The sequence below is a fragment of the Dromiciops gliroides genome, chromosome 4 (assembly GCF_019393635.1).
Source record: "Dromiciops gliroides isolate mDroGli1 chromosome 4, mDroGli1.pri, whole genome shotgun sequence".
NCBI lineage: Eukaryota > Metazoa > Chordata > Mammalia > Microbiotheria > Microbiotheriidae > Dromiciops > Dromiciops gliroides.
Window position 1 is genome coordinate 489,151,225 of NC_057864.1, and position 23,573 is coordinate 489,174,797.

The 23,573-nt window shown below is 43.1% G+C and overlaps 1 protein-coding gene across 1 annotated transcript in view; it reads left to right on the plus strand.

Annotated features, from left to right (window-relative positions):
• Positions 1-23,573, plus strand: part of IQCA1 (IQ motif containing with AAA domain 1) — a 220,034-nt gene that overhangs the window by 105,409 nt on the left and 91,052 nt on the right. Inside the window, exon 8 of the mRNA XM_044005245.1 lies at positions 21,580-21,714. Coding sequence (XP_043861180.1) covers positions 21,580-21,714 — 135 coding nt within the window. The remainder of the gene's footprint in view (positions 1-21,579; positions 21,715-23,573) is intronic.

A 23,573-nucleotide genomic window follows, 5' to 3' on the forward strand; every position in this document is an offset into this window, starting at 1 on the left:
AAGGGAGGGATATCAGCACTGGAGGTGGTAGGGAGGTAGAGGAATAGGCTTAGGAATGAGAAAGTATGATGGGGGAATATTCTGGGGTTGTAATCAGATTCAAGATTCAGAAGTGGGGCCATTTTAACTGATAAGATCTCAGGTGTGGTAATCTTGCGATCCATTAATTGAGAAAACTGCTGGGGTCTGGAGCCGATGTCAAAGAGACTCGACCCCCCCCCTCAACCCCCTTAAGGATATTGGAGAACCCCATGGGAGGGGTGAAATGTCACCTACCTGGCCTCCAGGCAGTGGCGCCCAGGGTAGTCTCTGTTACATGTGAATTTAGGAAAGCTTTTAAATCAGCTTGTATTTCAGTAAGCACAAGAGCATCAAAGGATATTAAGAGAGACCAAAGTAGGGAACAGAAAGATGGTTGGATTTGCATTTCAGAATATCCGGCTCTGAATCCCGCCTCAGATTCTTACAGGCTTGTGTTGCCCTGGGTGAGCCACTTATACACTCAAATCCTCAGTTTCCTCATCTGTAAATTGAGATCATTTTACAATACCTAATGTCCAGGGTTATTGAGAGAATCAAATGAGATACTATCTGTAAAAGCTCTTTGCGGGGCAGCTAGGTGGCGAAGTGGATAGAGCACCGGCCCTGGAGTCAGGAGTACCTGAGTTCAAATCCGGCCTCAGACACTTAACAGTTACTAACTGTGTGACCCTGGGCAAGTCACTTAACCCCAATTGCCTCACTAAAAAAACAAACAAACAAACAAACAAAAAAACCCAAACTCTTTGCAAACCTTTCAATGCTATACAAATATGGGATGCCGTTGCAATTAGGATCGTAAATAGTAACACATATGTGTATACACATACATATATGTCACACATGTTTTATCCATTCAGTCCACAGAAGGCAGGTCTGCTTCTTTACTATCCTGAGTCACCCTCTGCACTTCTAGCTACAGGTAAATGAATAACTCAGGGACAGTGTCTGGGGCATGCGTGGATTTGCTCATCCCAAGGAACAACTCTCTGGGCCTCAAGGAGTCTTTAGGCCACAGGTTGAGAACCATTGCCTTGAACCATGTTGTTCTTGCCTTGCCGTTCATGTAACTTCCATTGATTTCTTATTTCCCTTTGGGCTGTTGTTTGCAATGAAATAACAAGCTTCCCTGATCTTGATCTCAGGAACCTCTAAGTAGTTTTAGGCAATACTGGGAAAGTACAAGAATAACTTCTTTTTTTTCACCATGAAGAGCAAATCCCCATGTCCCTACTCCTGAGAGTACGTTGAGTTGACCAACTATCCTCTTGGCCAACCCCAATGAAAGAAGCTTCTCCACCTTCCCCCGCAATTGATTCCTTGTAAGCTTTTGTGACGACCCCGAGCTCAGATCTATTTCTCTTGTCTCCTGTACATCTGAATAGACTGAGAAGCATTCAGCAAATACTTACTGTGAGCTCTCTGGGCTGACTGGGCCCGATTCCAGAGGACAGAGTTAAGTATCTTGCCCCATGGATATTTATCCTTTACGTATTCACCATAAGCAAAACAGAGTCAGTGACTCTGTGCATTTGTAGATATATTTCTGTTGGCAAGCTGATGAGTACGTGGGCCTGGATCGCTTAATACTCATCAAGCCAGACAGACTCTTTAGTTCATCATTTCCTATGAAAATAATAATTCCCTCACTAGGGGCAGCTAGGTGGCGCAGTGGATAGAGCACCAGCCCTGGATTCAGGAGTACCTGAGTTCAAATCCAGCCTCAGACACTTAACACTTACTAGCTGTGTGACCCTGGGCAAGTCACTTAACCCCAATTGCCTCACTAAAAATAATAATAATAATAATAATAATAATTCCCTCACTGTACGACGGATACAAAGCCCCGCAGAAGTGCTACAAGCATCCCCGTCACCAGTTTGCCAGCAGGTTTGTGGTTTAGCTTCCTAGTGAGAACCTGAAACCCTGAGGAGACTTGAATGTCACAGCCCACGGGATCGATTACAGACAGACCCAAGGTGCAGTCTCACACAAGTCCCTCCCAGATGAACCCTATCAGAGTGACATCAGCCCCTCCTTACTGACTGCGCAGTGGCAATGAATCGCCCCTCTCAGAATTTTGCTAAGAGGGAATTCACGGCCGTTAAACTTTGTCTAAATTCATTCCCAAATGTAGTGAGGTAGGTGAGAGCATCTGTGGATCTGTATTCACACATACACAAGAACACACACACACACACACACTCACTGGCTCCCTCATTCACTCAGAGTTTAAATTAGAAACATGTGTCGAAGTCAAGAGGCCATTGTTGGCCGTTATCAAGAGCCAGGGACTGGCCCAGCAGGGAATCTTGCTCCTTTTCTTCTGGAGTACATGCCTCAGGGTACATGCCAAGATGAGACATACAAATCAAGGATATGAAAATAAACCAACAAAAAACCCTGCCCCAGCCTTACAGTACTGTGCCCTTAAAATACTAAGGGGATTTTCCTTCCTTCACTGAATTCCTCTGCTAGACAAAGCTTAACTGCCCAACAGCTCATCTCCAATTTCCATGGTCTAGATTAGGAACTCAGAGAGGGAGAGTTTGAAGAGACCTAAGAAATCCTCAAGGCTCCTGCCTTCTTCACTTGGCAGACCCAGAAAAGAGAAGTGACTTTCTCCCAGCTTCACAGTGACGGGGCTGGGACCGAAATTCAGGGCTCCTCACTTCCACTCTGGCTTTTTCTGTTCTACCAGGTTGTCTGGGGCATCATCAGTTAGGGGGGGCACCACCATGCACAGAATGCCATCCTAGAGTCGGGAAGACAGGAGTTCGAATCCTACCTCTGACATTTACTAGCTGAGCGATCCTGGGCAAGTCACTACTGTCTGCCTCAGTTTCTTCATCTAAAGAATGGGGATAATAGCACTGACTTTCCAGGGTTGTTGTGGGGCTAAGGTGAGATAATATTTGAAAAAAAAATTCTTTGCAAACCTTAAAGCACTATATAACTGCTATTTATTATTAATATTATCATCATTATCATAGTTCATTCAGAATTTGTCATAAGCACCTTATACATTTGAAAAAATGACTGAGTCATTGTTTTCTTCATTTAATTACTGTATGTAGCTAGGTGGTTCAGTGGATAGAGCACTGGCCCTAAAGTCATGAGGACATGAGTTCAAATCTCACCTCAGGGGAGCAGCTAGGTGGCACAGTGGATAAAGTCCTAGGTCCTGGATTCAGGAGTACCTGAGTTCAAATCTGGCCTCAGACACTTGACACTTACTAGCTTTGTGACCCTGGGCAAGTCAGTTAACCCCAATTGCCTTATATGTATATATATGTATATATATATATGTATATATATGTCTATATATATATATATTTGTCTATATATGTCTATATATATATATATATATATATATATATATGATGTTTTAAAAAGTAATTTATAGACTCTATATAGCCACTGGACCCAGATGGCTCTGGAGGAGAAAGTGAGGTTGGTGACCTTGCACAGCCCTGCCTCACTTCAATCCAAGTCAGTGCAAGCCATGACATCACCCTGATGTCACGGTCCTCTTCCAGAAGAAGGACAAACAACAGTCTGTAACTAGCTCTCCAGCATATTTTTAATCCCACCTGAGAATTTCAGTTTTGTGATGGGACCGCAGGCTCAATTACAGTCATCTAGATATAGTTTGTTTTTTGTGGGCTTGGAATGACTGCTTCCCCCTAGCACACACAGGCATCTTTCAGAATCCTCTTCAGGCTCCAAGCATCATCTCATTTTTGAAGTCTTCCCTGATTCCCTCAGCGGAAAGTCTTGTCTCCTTTTTCAGATTTTTCTAATTGGTCTGGACCACCCCCTTAACAAACCCCATCTTGGATTTTACTTTTCAGGGTGCATGTCACCCCCTGCCTTCCCCAGGAACAAAACTTCAGTTCCTTCAGGCCACGAACTGTAGCTTTTTAAATTTTTCTATGCCCAGCTAACTCAGTACCTTACATGTAATAGGGTTAATACCTATTTCTTGCATTAGATTGAACTGAACTTGACTAAAGTAGACTGGACCAGACTGAACCAGATAGAATCAGACTGAATTGGACTGGATTAGACTGGTCTAGGCCAGATTGTACTGTCCTGGACTAGAATTGGACTGGATTGGACTAGACTGGTCTAGACCAGACTGCATTGGACCACATTCTGCTTTGATATTTCAGTCATTCAGTCTTCTTTAAGACTGTGTTTCAGAGATGTTGTCCTAGTTAAGAAGATCATTAGACTCCCCAAAACCAGGGGTGGGGGAAGGGTGGATGGCAGATTGTTTCCCTACTAGTAAAGCTTCTATTTTGTCCTTCAAAAACAGGTTACAACTAAACAGAATTTATCCCCTTTTTCCTTTTAACATCTGGTCCTTATTTTCATTCTTGATATTTTTATACCGGTAGAAGATAATTGAAAGATTTGACAATTCCTTGCTTGGCTTTTCTATTCATGCCCAACCTATGACAAATCGTTCTTACAATTATTTTTTTTCTTTTTTAATGACTGCTGACAAAAAAAAATCTTACAGTAACCCGCCAGTCTGAAAATTGCAACCATCAGTGATGGATAGATTTCCATAGTGTTGCTGGAGCAAAAGAGGTTACTTATTAGAAGTTTTAGCCACAAATTTCATTTTCCTGTGTCATGAATTGAGAGGGAAGATACTGACCTGCATTTGTGGAAGGAGTTTTCTCACCTAGGAGTTCCATGTGCCAGTGAAACCATATGTCCGGGTCCTGTCCTGAGGCTACTTCAGCAATAAGGTGAAAAAAGTTAACTAAGTGAATGGCAGTCAATTAAGCACCTACTATGTGTCAGGCACCATGTGAAGCCCAGGGAATAGAAAGGTGAAGAAAACAAAACAAAACTTTGTGTCTTTGGTTTCCAGAAAACATCAAGGAAAATTGTTGTGTAATTATGGCCAATGATAGACATTTTTACTAAGTGGAAAACTCAGTTTGTGCAGATTGTACAATCTCAGCTCTAATGACTGTTAATAAAACAATCCTTTTATTTCTTTTTTGAAAATTCTGTCTCTACAGGATATGACATCACATCATCCTAAAAAAAATCCTCTAGCAAATATTTCCATAGATCTCTCCAGTTTCAAAAGCTTTTTAGTATTAAATATTTCCAGCTATTCTGCAGTCTCAACTGGCACAATAGCCCCGGGCTCTTGGGGGGACTGAGTTTCTTGCATCCAAAACAGGTTCATAGGTCAATTGGGAGGCAGAATCCGTTGTGCCCAGTAGCTTCCTTTTGCCCAAAGGACAGGCTGACCTTCATGCTTGCCCTTGTGGTTTGCATATCCTGTGGCTGAAGTTTGACTATTTTCTTAAGTTGGAGAGATATCTACTACCTGGAGTACTTTATCAGTCAGCAGCTAGAGTGGCTATAATGTTCTTTCTGTAACCCTTGGCTCAAATGGCTATTTGTATAAGATTCTCCTCATTGTTGGAGAATGATTACTCAGTGCTTCACTGATGTGTGTGGGGTGGTGTTGATGAGAGCTAGAGAGAGAAGAGATCATGGTCTTTGGGATTCAAGAGAGAAGACACAAGGCTTTAGATTCTCTTCAGGTCTGAATGAACAAAAAGATATTGGGAAGAAGCCATCATGTAGAGGAACTGGAAAAGCCAACATCATCTATCATGTCCTCATTCCCAACTTACTAGAGACTTCAGAGAATTTCCCTTTGAGTGAGATCTGAGACTCTTTTTCTTGGTTGAGCTGAGTTATCTTTCTCCCAATGAGAGAACTTAAATACTCCTCTGTGTTGGCTGGTAATATTCTTCTGTGTTTATTTTCTCTGAATTCTGCCTGCTATTGGTTTAGATAATTGTGTTTATTTGCTATGTGTGTTCATTATGGAATTGACATTTGGTGGAAGTCAAGCTTTGGTTATATACCTTGGATCACTCCTTACCCATTAAGAGATAGAAATCAGAAGTACACTTTGAACCTCTAAATTATTTCCCTGAACTAACAATATTTAAGAAAGTAGGTAGGAAAAAAAGAAAGTAGGTAGATATAATTCTAACCTAGTATTCCCTTTTTCTGAGGAGAGATTGGTCACCTGGCTGACTTCAACCTCCTTCTTCCCCTCCTGACAAGAATCAAAATCTCCCTTGGAAAAGGAGTGGGAGGTGGGGTGGGGAGAAAACTCTAGAATTGTATCTATTCTTGCCTCTATTTGAATCACATCTGGATAGACCCATGTGGGTGCACATGATCTACATGGGCAGCACCCACACAGAACACCACATATCCCTCACATTTCTAAGAGTAGATACTTCTGCAAATTCTTCTTGAAGCTGTGTCACAATATAGCCCCCAGATGCTCCCTCCCAACTTGGGAGGCACATGGGTGCACACCCAGCTGTCCTATAAATTAGTAAGTAATAATCCACCATAATAATTTTAGCTGTTATGACAAGCACCATTGGTGTTCATATTATTCTTCGAACCCTTTTGAATGGAGTTTAGATGAGAATAGTCTACGAATAGGTCATTATCCTGTCATTAAGTGAAATATTTGTAAAGCCTAAGAACAATACATGGCACATAATGGGCATGTAAATACTTGTTCCTTTCCCCTGCTATTATTTCTTTATATTGAATCTTCTGCAAACTATTATGCCAAAGGATAAAATGACTGATTGTTTTCTAGTAGAATGAATATTGGGAAGTCAACTTATCTTGTGTTGGCTCAGTGAACATATATTCAGGACATCTCCAGGAATAGACAAGAAGATGGGGGATTAGATGGCTCTCCACCTGTCCCTACCTGGTTTTCATTCCCCTCCCCTCAACTCTCTAGATTTTACAAACTTTTCATTCATTGTAGTTTGGATGTTATGATTATGTGATATGGTCAATCCACTGAAAAACCTTGTCCTTTAATTTTTTATGGATCGATGTTATATAGTCCAACAGTTTGGGGTGAGTTTGGTGTGTAATGTTCTGGTTTCGGTACAATTTATTGGCTAAATTCTTATGTTTGTGGTTGAGGGATTTGTCACCTGCCAGTTTATAAAGAAGAGTGAGCAGATTCCAGTGGGTAGTTCTACATGCCTAATTACATCTTTCTAGGTATGTAGGTACATTTTTGCAGCTTGCTGTGATACATGACATTAAAACCACCTATTAAGTCTTACTGTGTGCCAGCCACCTTGCTAAGCACTAGGGATACAGATACAAAAGTGACTTAATACCTGTCCTCAAGGAACTTCTAATAGGGTACATGCTTGTGGGGAACTTAATGGATGGAGTTGAATGTGAAGCCTGGCCAGGGCTGGCTCCATCTAGGGGGCCATGGTGCATATGAGCTTACACAGTTGTCAGTCAGGACAGTGTTGGCCCTGAGGCCAGAGTTCCAGAACTTAATGGATTAAATCTCTCCAGGGGTGTTGGTGATCCTAAAGGTACAGCAAAAGGGAGGGTGGGAAGGAGAGAGACAGACAGGCAGACAGAGAGAGACAGAGAGGGGGACACATACACAGAATGAGAGATAAGAGGATCCAAGACAAGCTTAGCTACAGACCCTTCTAGGAGACCCCCAGAGGCCAGGCCCAGTCCTACCTGGCCAGGCTTTGATAATATCCTAAAGCTTTTGGCCAGGTTTATTGGCTCAGAGCCAGTTGCCTATAGAAATGAGACACAGTGACTCAGTCTTAAAGTGTGAACACATTTATTTCTTCACAAATTTATTGAAAAGCCATGCCACCTGGCAGGTGATGTCTTACTTGGCATGGCTCCCATGTCTACACAAGGTACCTCTTTGAAAATGGGAGGTGAGACACTGTACATGCTAACACACTCCTGCAGTCCTGTTACTGAGAGGGTAAAGCATGTGGTTCTCCCGTGTGTGGGGTCCTGAATGCAGTGGCCTAAGCTGATTGGGTGTCCATACTAAATCTAGTATTAATATGGTAATACCCCCCCACACCTAGGAGGGGATCACCAGACTGCCTTTGGAGGGGGCAGATTGGCCCAGGTTGGGAACAGAGCAGCTAACAGCTCCCATGATGAGGAGTAGTGGGACCCAGCCCATGAAAAGCTACTGCATTTCTAGCCTAGGAAAGAAAGGAAGAACCAGTCTTTAAAGGATAAGATGCAAGATGGTCATTGAATTCATCTTTTCCCCAGTTTTCATTAAAATGCAGCCACCAAGAGGCAGCTAGGTGGCACAATGGATAGAGCACCGGCCCTGGAGTCAGGAGTACCTGAGTTCAATTCTGGCCTCAGACACTTAACACTTACTAGCTGTGTGACCCTGGGCAAGTCACTTAACCCCAATTGCCTCACCAAAAAAAAATGCAGCCACCAATAGGGGCTCCTTGCTGTAATCACTTGCCTCTAGCATCACTGACTGACCCTTGTTCACTTCTGCTCATCTCCAGGTTCCTGACTCCCAGCTTTCAGCCTCCTCCTCTGTTTTCTTTGGGTGGGTCTCTCAACCCTTAGCCTTGTGTCTCCTCTAGCTCATGATCTCGTTTCTATTCCTGCCAGATTCTTCTGGCTCATTGTTTTCTATTTGCTCCCGGACTGTTGGATCACCGAAACTAAATTGGGCATGGTCTGACTGCCTGTGAGGCCCTCTGTCTGGCACAGGTTCCCAGGCCATGGCTGCTGCCCATTACCCCTTTATCTCCAGTTCCACACCAAGCAGTTTTGTGACCTGCCTGCCTCATATCCTGTGCTGGACAATTATGTGGCTGATTTCAATTTTAAAAGACACGTTCATGGACCACCAAAGGAAAGCCTAGACAGCCTTACCTGCTCCTAGTGGAAGCCTAGGGAAGCATGGACTTGAAGATTGAGTCTCCTATTTCCCTGCCACAGCAAACCATGGCCACCATCAACAGAGTCCTTGCGTGTGAGGGCTACCCAGACTCGACTGCCCCAGAGAGGAAGAAGCAGCACTGCCGGGCCCAGCACTGTAACCTGCCCTACCGGGATGCCAGCCATGGGAAGTTCAGAGGCCTCATTGCACAAGATGGGCAGCCCAGTCTGAGCTCTGGGCCCCTTATCCTGGAGTCTGCGACTCTGTCTGCTCCCTGTCCCTAAAAGGAAAGACATATAGGAGGTCTTGTCAAGGGCAAATGTTAGGAAAGTGGAGAGGAGACATTGGATGTGCCCCCCCCCCCCAGCCTCCTGTCTGACTTCCAAGTAAGGATGGAGAGAAAGCACGGTAACTGTCCTCAGTGCTCTCTGGTGGGTAAAAGTATGCCATAGATTTCATATGCTGAGGGGTGAGCCCGAGGCACTTTCCCCCTTCCCTCTGCCCCCTCCTCTGCCTGCCTGCCTTTCAAAAGTGGCCTGCCCCAATCAAGCCCCAAGCTACCTTGCAAGCTCTATCTTACTACTCATCTTCAGGAGTATTCTACTCCAACAAAATGAGACTCTTCCCCTCTTCTTCCCCCAAAATGTTTCTCCCTCAGAAGTTTTCTTATGCGAATGGCGGTCACTGAACAAAATGACAGGCTTTTGGGTGGACAATTGTTCATCACCCTTGGGTTGAAAGAACAATAAACAGTGGCCTCATGGGGAGGCAACATTAGACAGTGTCTCTGAAATAAAGAACTGAGGTTCAAATCCCACCTCTGACATAAACCACCTCTGTGACCTTGGACAAGTCACACTGGGACTCGGTCTATTCATTTGTCAAATAAAAGGGAGTTTGGTGGCTTCTGAGATCACCTCCAGCTGCAGATCAAAGATCTGAGGGTCTTAAGCAGTGTTACTGGGGGAGGGGGTGATGAAATAATTCACATTATCATATTAATCGTCATAAATTATTTTGCTAGGGAATTTTTCTCAAGTATTACAAACTGACACCTGCTGTTGCTTTTAAATGTTTTAAACTCTAAAAGAGTCGGTCTGTGCACAAAATACGAATGGAGAGTGGGATCCCAGTAGAACCCACCATCTAAGGAGGAAGGATGAAAACAGCCTCCAGGCTCCACTTGCTATAAACCCTGTAAAGAATCTTTAGGATATCTACGATCACTGATATTCCTTTGAATTGCCATTTATAATAATGGGATTAACATTCCCGCTGTGCACACAGATTGTTTCATTTAATATGTGATACTGCCAGTTGCCTGATAGATTGCCTGGTATTTTCAAATTTGCGTTCATTACTTCATGATTCAAGATGGGAGGTTAGTAGTGTAAAATGCCCCCCTCATTAATTATAGAATCAACCCAACTTAGTATTTGCCGTCAGTCAATCCTTAGACATTTACTTAGGGCCTACTCGGTGCTAGGCGCTGTCCTAGGTACTAGAGATGCAAAGACTTCCTAGTCTACCCCAAGCCAGTTGTGAAGGAAGAAAATACTTTTTTGCTGTTGCCTCTTCTTTCTTACCACCTCTCCTCCTCCTTTGCACATTCTCCCCTTCCTCTTTCCCCTCCCCAGCACCCAGCACCCTTCTCTTCACCATTCACCAAATTGTTCCCCAGAAAATAATCCATCTTGGAGATCTAGCAATCCTTTTACACTTCAGTGTGAATTTTAACTATAAGGACCCCTGAGTAAATGAGAGACCAAGCCCAGGTAACACTGTACTTCTTGTGTGCTGTTCAAAAGTGAGTCCTCTGTGTGGGGATGAGTAGCAGAGGCTGTGAATCTTCTCTGGTATGCACATGGCTTGGATTAGCACAAAGTTAATACCCATAATCCCATGGATGGGGCAGTTTCTGACATTAGAAATAAATGCAGGGGCAGCTAGGTGGCGCAGTGGGTAAAGCACCGGCCCTGGATTCAGGAGGACCTGAGTTCAAATCCGGCCTTAGACACTTAACACTTACTAACTGTGTGACCCTGGGCAAGTCACTTAACCCCAATTGCCCCATGAAGAAGAAGAAGAAGAAATAAATGCATTGATGAAGGAGAAGCAGCATGGGTTAATAGCTAGAGAGCTGCCCTTGGAGTCAGGAAGGCCTAGATTCAAGTCCGGTCTCTGACACATACTGCCCATGTGACCGAGGAAAAGTCACCTAGCCTTTCTTTTCTGTGGCAACTCTTGAATATTATAAGGTTCAGAAAGTGCCCATCAGCATTGACAGAGGATAAGACCTTGCCCTGATTTCTTTAGACTAGTATAATCACAAATACAGTCCAAAAAGGAATTATAGCCCTCTAATCCCAGTCACTGGGAAATTATTGGTGAATTTGGGGAGCAACACTAGCTTCTTGGTCTAATTTGTCTGGAATTGAAAATGTTTGAGGTCATGTAATAAAACACTGGAAATGTCCACCAGAGTGAGATGGAATCAGCCTTTAAATGAAAGAATGAAGATTTTATTTTTTATCTTTGAAATAATAGGGAGCCATTTGAGGTGTTTGAGCAGGGAAGTGATACAGTCAGCTCAGATCTATGCCTTCAGGAGATTATTCTCACTGCTCTGTGGAGAACTGATTAAAAGCCAGAGCAGGAAGCTGGGAGACCAATTAGGATGCCATATCCATCGCCAAGCCAGAGGTAATGAGGGCCTGAACTGTGATAGTGGCCATGTGAGTGGAGAGAAAGGTCTAGTGGATCCAAGGGACATTGTTGGAGCAGAACTGACAGGACTCAGTCACTAATTGGATGTTGGGGAAGGAGAGGGAAGTCAAAGGTGATTGCGGGGTTCCCTGCCTAAGGGACCAGGTCATCATTTCATATTTCATTCGCTTCCTTTTGGTTTCAATCACCTCTAATCTCTAAGAGTCTCTTAAGGGATAAGCCTGAGTTTCTTTTTCCATTGGTAACAGGCCAGATGATTTCAGACCAGACACAGGGACTTGTCCAGAAAGCAGAGAGAGTAGGGAAAGCTGCAGAGAAATTGGTGAGGTGTGGGGATGCCTGACGGTGGAACGATAGAAGGAAGGGGTATGTTTTCACTCCCAGGATCCTCTTATTCCCTGCTTCCTTCACCTACCCCTCCTCCAGCTTTTACTATTATGATTTTACTTTTTATTTTTATTATTATTTTACTTTTACTTGAGGAGTGGGAACTCCTCAAGGACAGGGTAGAGGCATAGATAAGAGGGTGCCTACAAAGGGGCAGGGTCCACACTGAAGATGAAGCCTCCCAGGCCATGAGAGAAGAGATAGATCCCAAGCTGGAGGGGACCTTAGTACCTTTGAGAACCAGCCCCCTCTTGTTTACATATGAGGAAACTGACACTCAGAGAGGTCAGGTAACTTGCTTGAGGTTACACAGTCAGTAAGGGTCTGAAGTGGGATTTGAATCTAAGTCTTCTTGTTTCCCATTCAGAAGTGGGGACTAGATCAGCTTCCCACTGAACTTCAAGATACGTGAGAAGGAAAAGCACCTGTCAGTGTGTCCAAATCAGAAAATCATCCTTTAGCATTTTCCAAGTCCTTTCCACATACCGCTACCATGCTTTTTGAAAATATTCTTACCAGCTAGAAACCATTATTAGAGTCACCAGCTTTCAGGCCCCATAATTATGCACTTTAAGCTATTTTTTACAGTGGTGGTGATGGATTTATGCTAATCTCACTCACAATCTCTCACCCATTATCCTTGTGACCAATGAATGGAACACATTTGCAAGACAGCTGGTCAGAGTTAGGGGTGTAGTCTGTAGCTGAGGAAGGAAGCAATATCTCTTGGTAATTGATTGAATGTATGGAATATAGGAAATGAAAGAGAGGGAAAAATAAAAAATGACTCAGAGGTTTTAAGCCTGGGTGATTTGGATAATGGTGTTGCCATTGATGAAAATAAGAGTATTATGAAGGGAAGTCTGCTTTAGAGAAAGATAAGCTCAATTTTTGAAGTGTAGAACCCGATGTGACCATTGATATTCAAATGTCCATCTGCATGAGATTTGTGATGGTGGAAAGACCCTACATTTGTAGTCAAAAGACCTGAGTTCTCATCCAAGCCCAAGCACCACCCGGGCATTTGACATCTGGCCAGCATCAGCTACCCTGGGTCTTATCATCTGTAAGATGAATCAATTGACCTCAATGAGGGAATTAGGCTAGATTGTCTCTTAAGTTCTCTTACAGTGATCAAATTTGCAGATAATACTCTGCCTGTATTAGCTGCTTTATAAACTTTCCCTGAACATAAGACTGGGGAGTCTGGATGATAGGCTTGAACTGGAGAAAGTGGTTAGAGTCGTCACCATGGAGGTGATAATGAGGACCAGGAGAAAGGATCAGCTCACCCAGGGAAATAGCACCTAAAAGATTGTAAAGTCAAGGACCAAGTCTTAGAAAATTACTCTTGGTGGGACAAAGAGAGAGAGGCAGACAGGAAGAAGATCTTCCAACAAAGTCACTTAAACCAAAGGATTTAAACATTTGATCCTAAATGTCAGCCCCATGCTTAGACCATTCCCAAATCAGCCCCTTCTCAGAATCCCCAGGCACCTGGATGCAGCTATTTGGGCAGGAGTCCTACTTCTTAGGAAGGCAAAGAATTCCTGGAGGACACAGAAATCATAAATCAAGATTCCAAATAACTTGGATGCTAAGATTCCCATGATTCTTTGGTGAGCAGGGATGTGCCTCTCAAAGGCTGAGAAAACCTTCAGAGAACAGTTGCTCTCATCTACCCTGTACATAACCCAGATGCAATAGTTTCTTTATAGATTGTCTCCTCCATTAGACAGTAAGCTCCTCGAGGCCAGGATCTGCTTTGCTTCTGTCTTTTGGCTTCACTTTTGTCCCAGCGCCTGGCACAGAGCAGGAGCTGATTGATCCATGACCCAGTTCAACATTTTAGAGGACCTACTATGTGTAGGGTGCTGTGTTTGGCACTGGGGTCATAAGTCCCTGCCTTCGGGAAGCTCACATTCTAATAGGAAAGGGAGACGGGAATAAGCATCATAGAAAGCCTACTGTTTGCCAGGCATAGTAAAGCCAAATGCTTTCTTGGCTGCCATCTCACATTATTCACTAAAATCCCAGCATCTATTGCAAAGCGTTCTGTGTCTGTGCTTCTCCCATCTTGTAGTCATGCAGTTAATTTTTTGAGATTGTACGGAGATTCCTTTTCTCAAGGGCAGCTAAGGGCTCTCTTGCTCTCTCCTTATCTCACACTAAGCAGGGATGTACTAAGAGCTTGTCATGTTATTGATTGATTACGCCTAACTATTAACTCTTTTGTTCTGTGCTTTATAGTCTAAAGATGAAAAACTTAACAGAGAAAACAGATGACAAATAAGGTTGGAGCAGCTCTGTCCTCAGAGCATTGGTCCATATGCCCTAAATATCAGGCCTCTCCCTTCTTTGATCTTTCTCTTAGTTTTGACTTTCCTCACCAACCCTGGCTCAATGGAGCTTTAGGCATCTGTATTTATCACTGTGGTCTGCCCTGGCTTCCATCCACTCTACATGTCTCTCTTAAAACTATTAGTCCATGAATCCAATATTCATCCACAATATCTCAGACATATCCACTTGTTCCTCCTCCCTGGAATTGCTTCTCTTTGGGTCTTCACCCCTCCTGGACTGATTCCTCTATAGAATTATATCTGTGGGATCCTACCCATCTTTTCTCAAAACCCTTTGACATATACCTTCCCCAAATCTAGAAGCCATGCCAAACCACTCCTGGCTTTCTACTTTTACTCTACAAGTTCTGAGATGGAGTGACCATTTTTTACAAAGTCCTCATCATTTATACCCAATAGCCAATTCCTTCTTATTGGTGGGCATCAGATTCATAATGTATTTTCCCCTTATAGGTTCATATATAAATAGAATTTAAAGGTATTTGGGAGGCCCTCCACTCCAACAAATGATGAAACTGAGGCATGGGAAATTAAATGATTTTCCCAGAGGCATAGAGGTATTAAGTGATGGGGACAGAATTCAAATTCAGGACCAAATCCAGAACTTTCTTCATGACAACACACCATCTCGCCTTTATTGGTTTTTTTCCATAAGCTAGAACAATGAATGGTTCTCTGACATGGTATAAGAAGGTGTGGGGGGAAGTTGGAGGATGCTAACACGCCTCTCTAGCCATCTGGCCAAAGAGCACCCCGGTGAATGAAATTCTACATATTTTGAAGAATAAAAACGATCGAAACACTTGAACCTTTAAATCCTAATGAAATTGTCAGACCTCCTTGCCTTTTAGCCCTGCCGGGCTCAGCAGCTCATCTCTCATAAAGTCAAAACACAGAGAACTTCTGCTCATCTCATCCATTCGGCTCCCTCTGCTCACCTTCTCTTCTTGTCTCACTCTTACCAGTACTAAGACGTTTATTAAGTGATCTTTTCATGAAGGTCCTGCTTCTGTTGGCAGGGCAATGTTAGGAGTAATAACAACTGTGATAGAATTTCAGTACAGGACCATTTTGACTCCAATCATTTTCCTTTGTTTACTGGGTGTGTCCTTTGAACTCCCATATGCACAGATTGTCTAGAATGTCATTTCTTTGAGGGCTGGGACTGCTTTGTTTTTGCCTTTGCATGCCTAGCACCTAGAACAGTGTTTGGCCCGTAATTAGCCTTCAATAACTCCGTGTTGATTGATTGATTGATTGATTGAATGATTGATTACAAATATGTTCCTTGGGCATTTAGTAGGGAACAATATATCCTGTCTAGGACAAGAGATAGCATGATATTGAAGAAAAAGGCATTGTAGCAATGGAGAGAAAGGAAGACTATATTAGTAATTCTGGCCAAACCACTTCCACATCCAGAACCAGCTCCCCTCAGGCCCTGAGGGAGAGGGTGCAAGACCCAACCACTCAGAGTTTCATGATTTAGTATAAGAAATAGATGTGCTTTAGCTATCAAAATGACAGTGAAGAAGACATATTTCTCCACAAGCCTTATCTTCCCTCTACACTCCAGCCAAATTGGATCACTGGATTACATCCAGCCCCCTGCCCTTGTCATCTTCTCTGCTACCTAGCCATTAGGACCTTCATCCTTTCCACCTTCCCTAAAGTTCAGCCTTCCTCTGTGTGCTGCCTGCTCCAAGTGGAACATCAGCACCCATGGAACAGGGAGAGAGTTTCTTTGCTGTGTGTACCCCAACTTCTAAAACAGTGCCTTGAAAATAGTAAATTATAAATAAATACATTCATTCATTCAGAGAGCCCTAGGCTGAGTCAGAAGATCTGGGTTAAGTCTCAGTTCTACTACTTATGAACTATGTGAAGATAAAGAAATTACTTGACTTGCCTCGTCCTCAGTTTCCTTACCTCTGAAGTGGGAATAATAGTTCTGACATTATTTGCCTGAATAGGGTGTTTTTAGAGAGAATTTAGTAAACTGTAGAGTGCGATATATGCATGAATTATTATTACTCCACTTAGTTATACAACTTCCCCTCTCAATATTTTATCCTTCACATACATAATTTTGTTGAGATAATTCCCTTAACATTCTTCTTATGTGAGTTTTTGCCATGAAAAGCAAAACCCCAAGGCCAACTGGATTCTTTTTGATTCCTAGAAAGGGCTTTGTAGACAGTGTAGTGTTATATGAGTGACTTGCTCTTTTAGTAAAACTTGGGTATGAATAGAAAAAATATTCTTTAACCACTTCTCTAAAGATTTTTTCCCTTTGTTCCCTTTATGTGGTTTTGTTCAGTATTCAGATTTAGATGTCATAGAAACAGTCACATATTTAGGAAAGGCCCCACAACCCTTGCCAAATGAGGCAGATTAATAGCACACGGTCCTTCAGCTTCTTTCAACTTTTCAACAAGTCTTTGCAATTTGATCCAGGTTCCTCAGGTGTATTTGCTTTTAAGCAAAAGACCCAGACCTTCAAAGAATCTTCCAAGCATTTCTGGAGTTATTTTTGAAAATTAGGCTGATGCCCACTAGAAGTGCTCTCCTGATTTCCAACAACTGGCATTTTTGACCATTTGCAAAGCTCACAGCAGGGGACAGAGGTCAGAGTGCTGGCTGATCCAATGTTCCTGCATCCTTGCCTGGGTCTGTCACGGCACCTGGGACTAAGCTGATTCCAGTAGCTCTGTCACCGTCTGGAATGAAACGGCCCAGTTGGGACCCTAAAAGTGATTTGAAACTCCAGTCAATCTGTTCATCTCTCCCGGAAAATGACCTGCTCCACTGATTATCACCACAAGATATGACGGAATGGTGCTTGGGATTTAAATTACCATATTTAATTAAATATAAAATACTGAAATGCTTGGGGAAATTCACTAATGAGATTTCAGGGACTGTAATATATAACCATCTTTCCCCCTTCTTTCTCATAGCAGATTTTTTACACCATCAAAGTATTTTCTTTGGCAAACACATATCTTGCTTTATGAGAAAGTGTACATTTTAAATAATTTATCATTTGAAATCTATTTTCCCCATAATTTAATTTAACTCTGTTCTTTCCACATAAAACACAGAAGTCAATAAGCAAATCCAATTGGCTGTTCAAAAACTATGTAGCACTTATTTAAAAAAAAAAAAAAGACCTGTTTGTGCAATTCTTCTAAACATGAGCAGCAAGGATGTAGGGAGTGGTCCACAATGTACTTTGAAGAGGCAGTAGGAGATTTAATTTTGCCAGTTATTAAAATCTGGGCATCAACCCCAACCTGTGTGAAGACAAAGAAGGCAACGTGGCTCAAAATATATAGATTTTTACCCCTGTTTTCTCAGCAGGACAAGACGAACGTGGGGTCAAAATGAAATCTAAATATAATGATATCACATACCTTACCTGAGGCTGGTTGGAGGCCCTCTGCAGTTCAGATGAAGAGGTCACCATGCTATAGAAAAGGAATGAAAAGAATCACAGTCTTTTAGCTTCTCTTCCAGGACCCTGGGGACTTGTTAGCTAACCTTCCCCCCACTCCCAATTTTCTTTTCAAGATACAATAAAACAATGGTCTTAGGAAATTTCAATTAGATTGTTTAAAACCTCCCCCACACACACCCATTTCCTACCAGGAGATGTATTTCTGACATGCCAAAATCATATAATTTTTTAACAAAATGAGAATCTGATTATTACCTATTCTTTTCTTTATTCTGAAGTAAATTATTGGGTCATGATATGGGTATCTTAAGAAAAAATACTTTTACATTATTTGCCTTTAAAACTATTATTCTCTCACTATCACATGGAAGGCTTTCATTTTAACCTTGACCAGATGTGTTGACCCTGAACCAGCATCTCTCCTTTATGCTTTCTCATTAACGATCTAAGGCCATTACTGGCTCTCCCATTTGGAGTTTGTTTATACCCCTAGATTATCTCATTTGAGTTATCTCATTAATGACCTCAGACCCCTTTGACCTGCATTCTGGCTTAGCCCCTGTGGTCAACCAGTAATTACCTGCTAATGACCGGACTAGCTTTTTTTTTTCCTAAATAATTTACCATCCATATTTCTAAAGTCTAAGGGATATGTTCAACAATTTGCAGAACTTCATCCTCGCCCCACCTAAACTCCAGGATGACACCTCCAACCAAAGTCCCCATTATTTCAGCTTAAGTAACCAGTTCTCCTTATAGCATGTATTGCACTCAACTCTGGAATCTCACATCACAAGTTAAATATACGGTATTTTTAATCATCATAATTATCCCCATTTGGCTCAAGACCCCATCCCAGAAAAAACTGAGAAGGCCTTGAGCTAAACTCAGGTCTAGGTACCCAGTGGCTACCCTACCAATAGACTAGATAGTCATCCTAACTCAAATAACACAATATTGTATAGGCAGAATAATTCACTTGGGGGGGGGCAATGAGGGCTAAGTGACTTGCCCAGGGTCACACAGCTAGTAAGTGTCAAGTGTCTGAGGCTGGATTTGAACTCAGGTCCTCCTGAATCCAAGGCCAGTGCTTTATCCACTGTGCCACCGATAATTCATTTTGGGGAGGGGGGGGGAGTGAGTCAATTGGGGTTAAGTGACTTACCCAGGGTCACACAGCTAGTAAGTGTGTAAAGTGTCTGCGACCGGATTTGAACTCAGGTCTTCCTGAATCCAGGGCTGGTGCTCTATCCACTGTGCCACCAAGCTGCCCCTGATAATTAATTTTTAAAAAGAAAAAGTCAAGTAACAGAATATTTTTTCACCTCAGTGACAGGCACACAAGTCAAGGTCACAGTTGATGAGAGAATTAATAGGGAAAAGTCTGATTTTCCAATGATATTCAGAAGATTATAGGTAACAGAGCCTGGAGGGGCCTCAGGAGTCATTAAAACCAATTCCCTCTGTTTACAGATAAGGAAAATGAGTCCCACAGAGGTTAAGTGACTTACAGAGTCCTAAAAGCACTCTTTCCATTGTATTGTCCTGTAGCAGACCACCTCTACTACTATCACAAAACTGATTGAAAGAGATACAAAATACAAGATCCCCCTGTGTTTATTAAAAAAATCACTCGATTCAGAAGAATGAAATTCTGGTCCACATCTCCCTGTAAGCCCTCCCTGGGAGGTCCAGAGAACACGCTTGGGGTGGGGGTGCTTTGTCTGGAACTCTGGGCATCCCCTGAGTTGTCCATCGGTTTCCCGTACTCTCACTGTGACTGGCCCGGCACTTTCCCCCTAGTCCTGCATCTCTCCAGGGGTGTCCTTTGCGCCGTTTTCCCTAGGCAGTTATTCACCAGTAACACATTGTAAGCTGTTCCTATCTACCATGTGCTTCTCCATTGTCTCTGGGTAAGTGCTTTTCTAGTCTTTCTCTGACACCATGTCCATTTCTCAGTGCAGTTTCTGGACTGAGTTATGGCTAAACACTCCTCTACTCCTCCCCACCCCCACCTCCCACCACCTCGCCATTTTCTGTTTAGAACCTTTAAAGTGCTTTGGGGTTTTAACAACAGCCCAAAAAGTTGATGTCCTTGGTTTTTAGATCCCCTTAATTTATTAATACATCCATACTTTGGGAGGTGGTGAAAAGAGCAGTGGGGTTGGAAGCAGAAGTCCTGGGTTCGAGTCCCACATCTGCCACTGTGGACAAGTCTAAACTGCAATCCAATTCAACAAGCACTTTATTAAGCACCTTCTATGTACCAGGCACTGTGCTAACCATTGGTCTTAACCTCTCTGGGCCACGATTTTCTCATCTGTAAAGAGATTGGACTAGATGCTCCTAAAGGTCCTCTCCAGCTCTAGGTATAAAACCCTGTCCTTCTTGTAACAACCTAAGTTGAAGAAAAGCTGATGGGTGGGGGTGGGGGTGGGAGAGGGAAGCCCAAGAGGGTAGAAGGGGAAGATTCTCTTTGTTTTTAGACTTGGGGTACGTGAGCATTGTGTGGGCTTAGGAGCCAGTGAAGGTCTATGAGAGGGCATGATGGATGAAGTAATGTCCTGATGAAGGAGCTGGAGGCTATGGGATCCAGGGCAAGAGAAAGACATGAGCTTGGCAAAGTGGGGGGCGGGGAGGAATGGGGATTCAGACTTAAGGAGGGATGGAATGGTTTGGAACAATCCCGGTGAGTAATGTGCCAGGGAGACGAGGAGGGAAGAGGGGGTACTCAGTATCAGTGGAAGCCCGCCCAACTCGTGCCCCATCTCTTCCTAGCAAACAAAACCAACTGGAGTTGGTGGGTCTTCTCTAGTAACAGTCAGCATGCAGGGAACCACAGGCAGAGAATCAGAGGGGAGCTTGCCAAGAAGGTTATCATGAGAGCAAAATGGTGGCCAGTGGATCATTATAGTGATGGGGGAAGAGGTCATGGCAAGGTTAGAAGCAAGAGAAGCCAGAGGAGAGAAGAATCAGGATTGGGAAGGGAAGGGGGGCTGGTAATGGGGTCTTGAGGACTTGATAGAGTGAAGAATCCGTTAAGGTGTGGATGAGGAAGGAATAAAAGTGGAAGGATGGGAGGTTTAGACTGAAGGGTGGAATGTCAGAGTTCAGGATTCTGGAGGAAATGTGATACAGGGAGGTCTGTGCCCAAATTGGATTGGAGATAGCACTCCTTATAGTTGAGAGTTGCTGGGGTTCCAGTGGTGAGCACCAGGTCACCCCTAGAGGTTTTCTGGCCCATGTATAAGTTCATGGGGCTTCCAGAAGAGGGGAAGATGAAGACTAGAAGACCCTCGCAGTAGAGAGCAAATGCAAAATGAAGGGAGGGAGGGGAAGGGAAGGAGGGAGAGAGAGATTTAAATTCTAGAAGAGCAGAATTGTTTTGCATTTTAAGGTCATGATAAAAGTTATCAATGTCACTACAAAGGAAATAGCAAGCAATAATTGGTCCAACAGTGAGCATTTTGAGTGCCTGCTAAGTGCCAAGCAGGTGCTAGATGCTAGAGAGACAAAAGTGAAATAGTGTCTGCCCTCAAGGAGATTATAGTCTACTGTTGAGGTACCAGGGATCACAGACAAGTAGAGTCTGTAAACAAACAAACCATCAGAAGGAATCAGAGGCCTCTTAAAAGAGGTGGCCCTGGAGCTGAGCCTTGAGGTTAAATTCTGAGTAGAGGTTAAGAACTTGCGTGAACCAGAAAAAGGATTTGTTTCTGTCTTTGCAAAAACAAAAACAAACAATCCCCTCCAACTCTCCCCCACACACACACAATTGCCTTGGGTCCTAACAATGTGGATTTGCTGTTGTTAAACAGGTGATCGAGGACATTATAGCCAAGGAAGAAGAAGAACTTCAAAAGAAGGCGAAAAAGAAGGAGGCAAAGGAGGATAAGGACAAGAAAGAAAAAAAGAAAAAGAAAGAAAAGGCAGAAAAAAAGGAGACCAAAAAGGTAAAAAAAAAAAAAAAATCTTTGTCTGCAGCGGGCGCTGCCAGAGCTTCCCACTCCTGCGTTATAAGTCACTTCTGTTTTCTCGGTCAGTAAACCCACCAGTGTAGACACTTGTTGGGATGCCAATCATTACCTTTCTTAGGGTGGAAAAAACATCCGCCCTTGGATATGCCGGTGATTTTGCAAGCATTTCAAATGTGTTTGTCTGTTTTTAACGTTGATCTTTAGTTGGAGGTCACAGCTTTCCAATCCGATAACTTTGAATGGAGGAAAAGAAGGAAAGAGTTAAATCAACCACTCCTGGGGTTTCCTTATAAGTGAGACAGAAAGTCTGGTCCCAAGAGTCAGTCAGGAAAGTGTTGAGACTTTGTGTCTCAGAAGTTGTCTCGGGTGCTTTCTTCAGCCCCGTGTCAGGAAGAAAATACACCGTATCAGCCAAGGAACGACCAGGAGATTAAAATAAATGGTTTGGGAGGAGGGTTGTTGTTGCTGGTGGTTTGGGTTTTTGTGTTCTAGAGTGTTCGTGGTTGTGTACATGACTTTGACATTGGTTTCCCGTGGTCCCCCTTCCCCCCTCCCTCCTTTAAGGCTTCCTTCCTCCAGAGCTTCCTGGCTGTGTGACTGTTATGAGAGAAATGTCTCCTCTCTGAGTTCATGTGGTGGGAACTGTTGCCAAATACATACTTACCACAACACAGAAGTTACAAGAGTAACAACCTTTTGTTGCGTTCATTCATCTCAGTCATGTCCAACTTTCATGAACCCATTTGGGGTTTCCTTGGCAGATACTGAAGTGGTTGGCCATTTCCTTCTCCAGCTTATTTTACAGATAACAAAACTGAGGCAAACAGGGTGAAGTGACTTGCCCAGGGTCACACAGCTAAGAAGTGTCTGAGGAAAAAATTTGAACTGAGGAAAATGAATCTTCCTGACTTTGAGCCTGGCACTTATTATGCTCAAGCATATGTTCAGACCTCAGAGAAAAATTGAACCCCAAATCAGGACTCTTACAAATCCTCGTATAGGCAATATGACAGAGTGACAGAGAAATAAATCATTTACATTTTGCAATCTTGTAGATTCCTCTTAGGCCATAAAAGCTAAAGAGAAGTTGGATCCATAATCCCACATTTTATTCAATGTCATAAAAGTTTAACAAACTTGTTCAACAGAGTCGCAATCTCACCCATCCCTTAAGGAAACAAACCTCATTTATCAAACAAACTATAGGGAAACTGAGTCAGGCTAGGTGGCACAATGGACAGAGCGCCGGCCCTGCATTCAGGAGGACCTGAGTCCAAATCCGGCCTCAGACACTTGACACTTACTAGCTGGGTGACCCTGGGCAAGTCACTTAACCCCCATTGCCCTGAAAAACAAAAGGACCAACGACATCTTGAGAGTGATGTCTTGACTTGCACTGGAATCAGAAATCAGATTGAAGTGAGACAGAGCTAAGCAGAGTCAAGGGCTCTGGAAGAGAGGTTGCAGGTTAAGCCCCACCTAGAGGATTCCCCAATAGGCTGATTGAGAAGGACATCCATGTCACCAAGGAGTCAGGGACAGTTGAGATTCTCCCTCTGGCTTCTTCTCTAAGGACTGTTTAAGGCTCTAAGTATATTTTCACATCCCACGGGACAAGTTTAGGTCAGGTGAGGTTAATATGAAAACAGTCTTCTAGTTAACCAAAATTTGCAGGAAGAATGGCCGAGTCCCAAATAATAAAAGCAAATACAAAATTCCCATGACTGTGGCCAGGCCACTAACTCATATTCCCTCCCTGACTTGATTATTTAAGGATGTCTATCCCTTGGTAAACCACAAAGCACCATCTCAGTGGAAGCTTCTATCCAAATCCA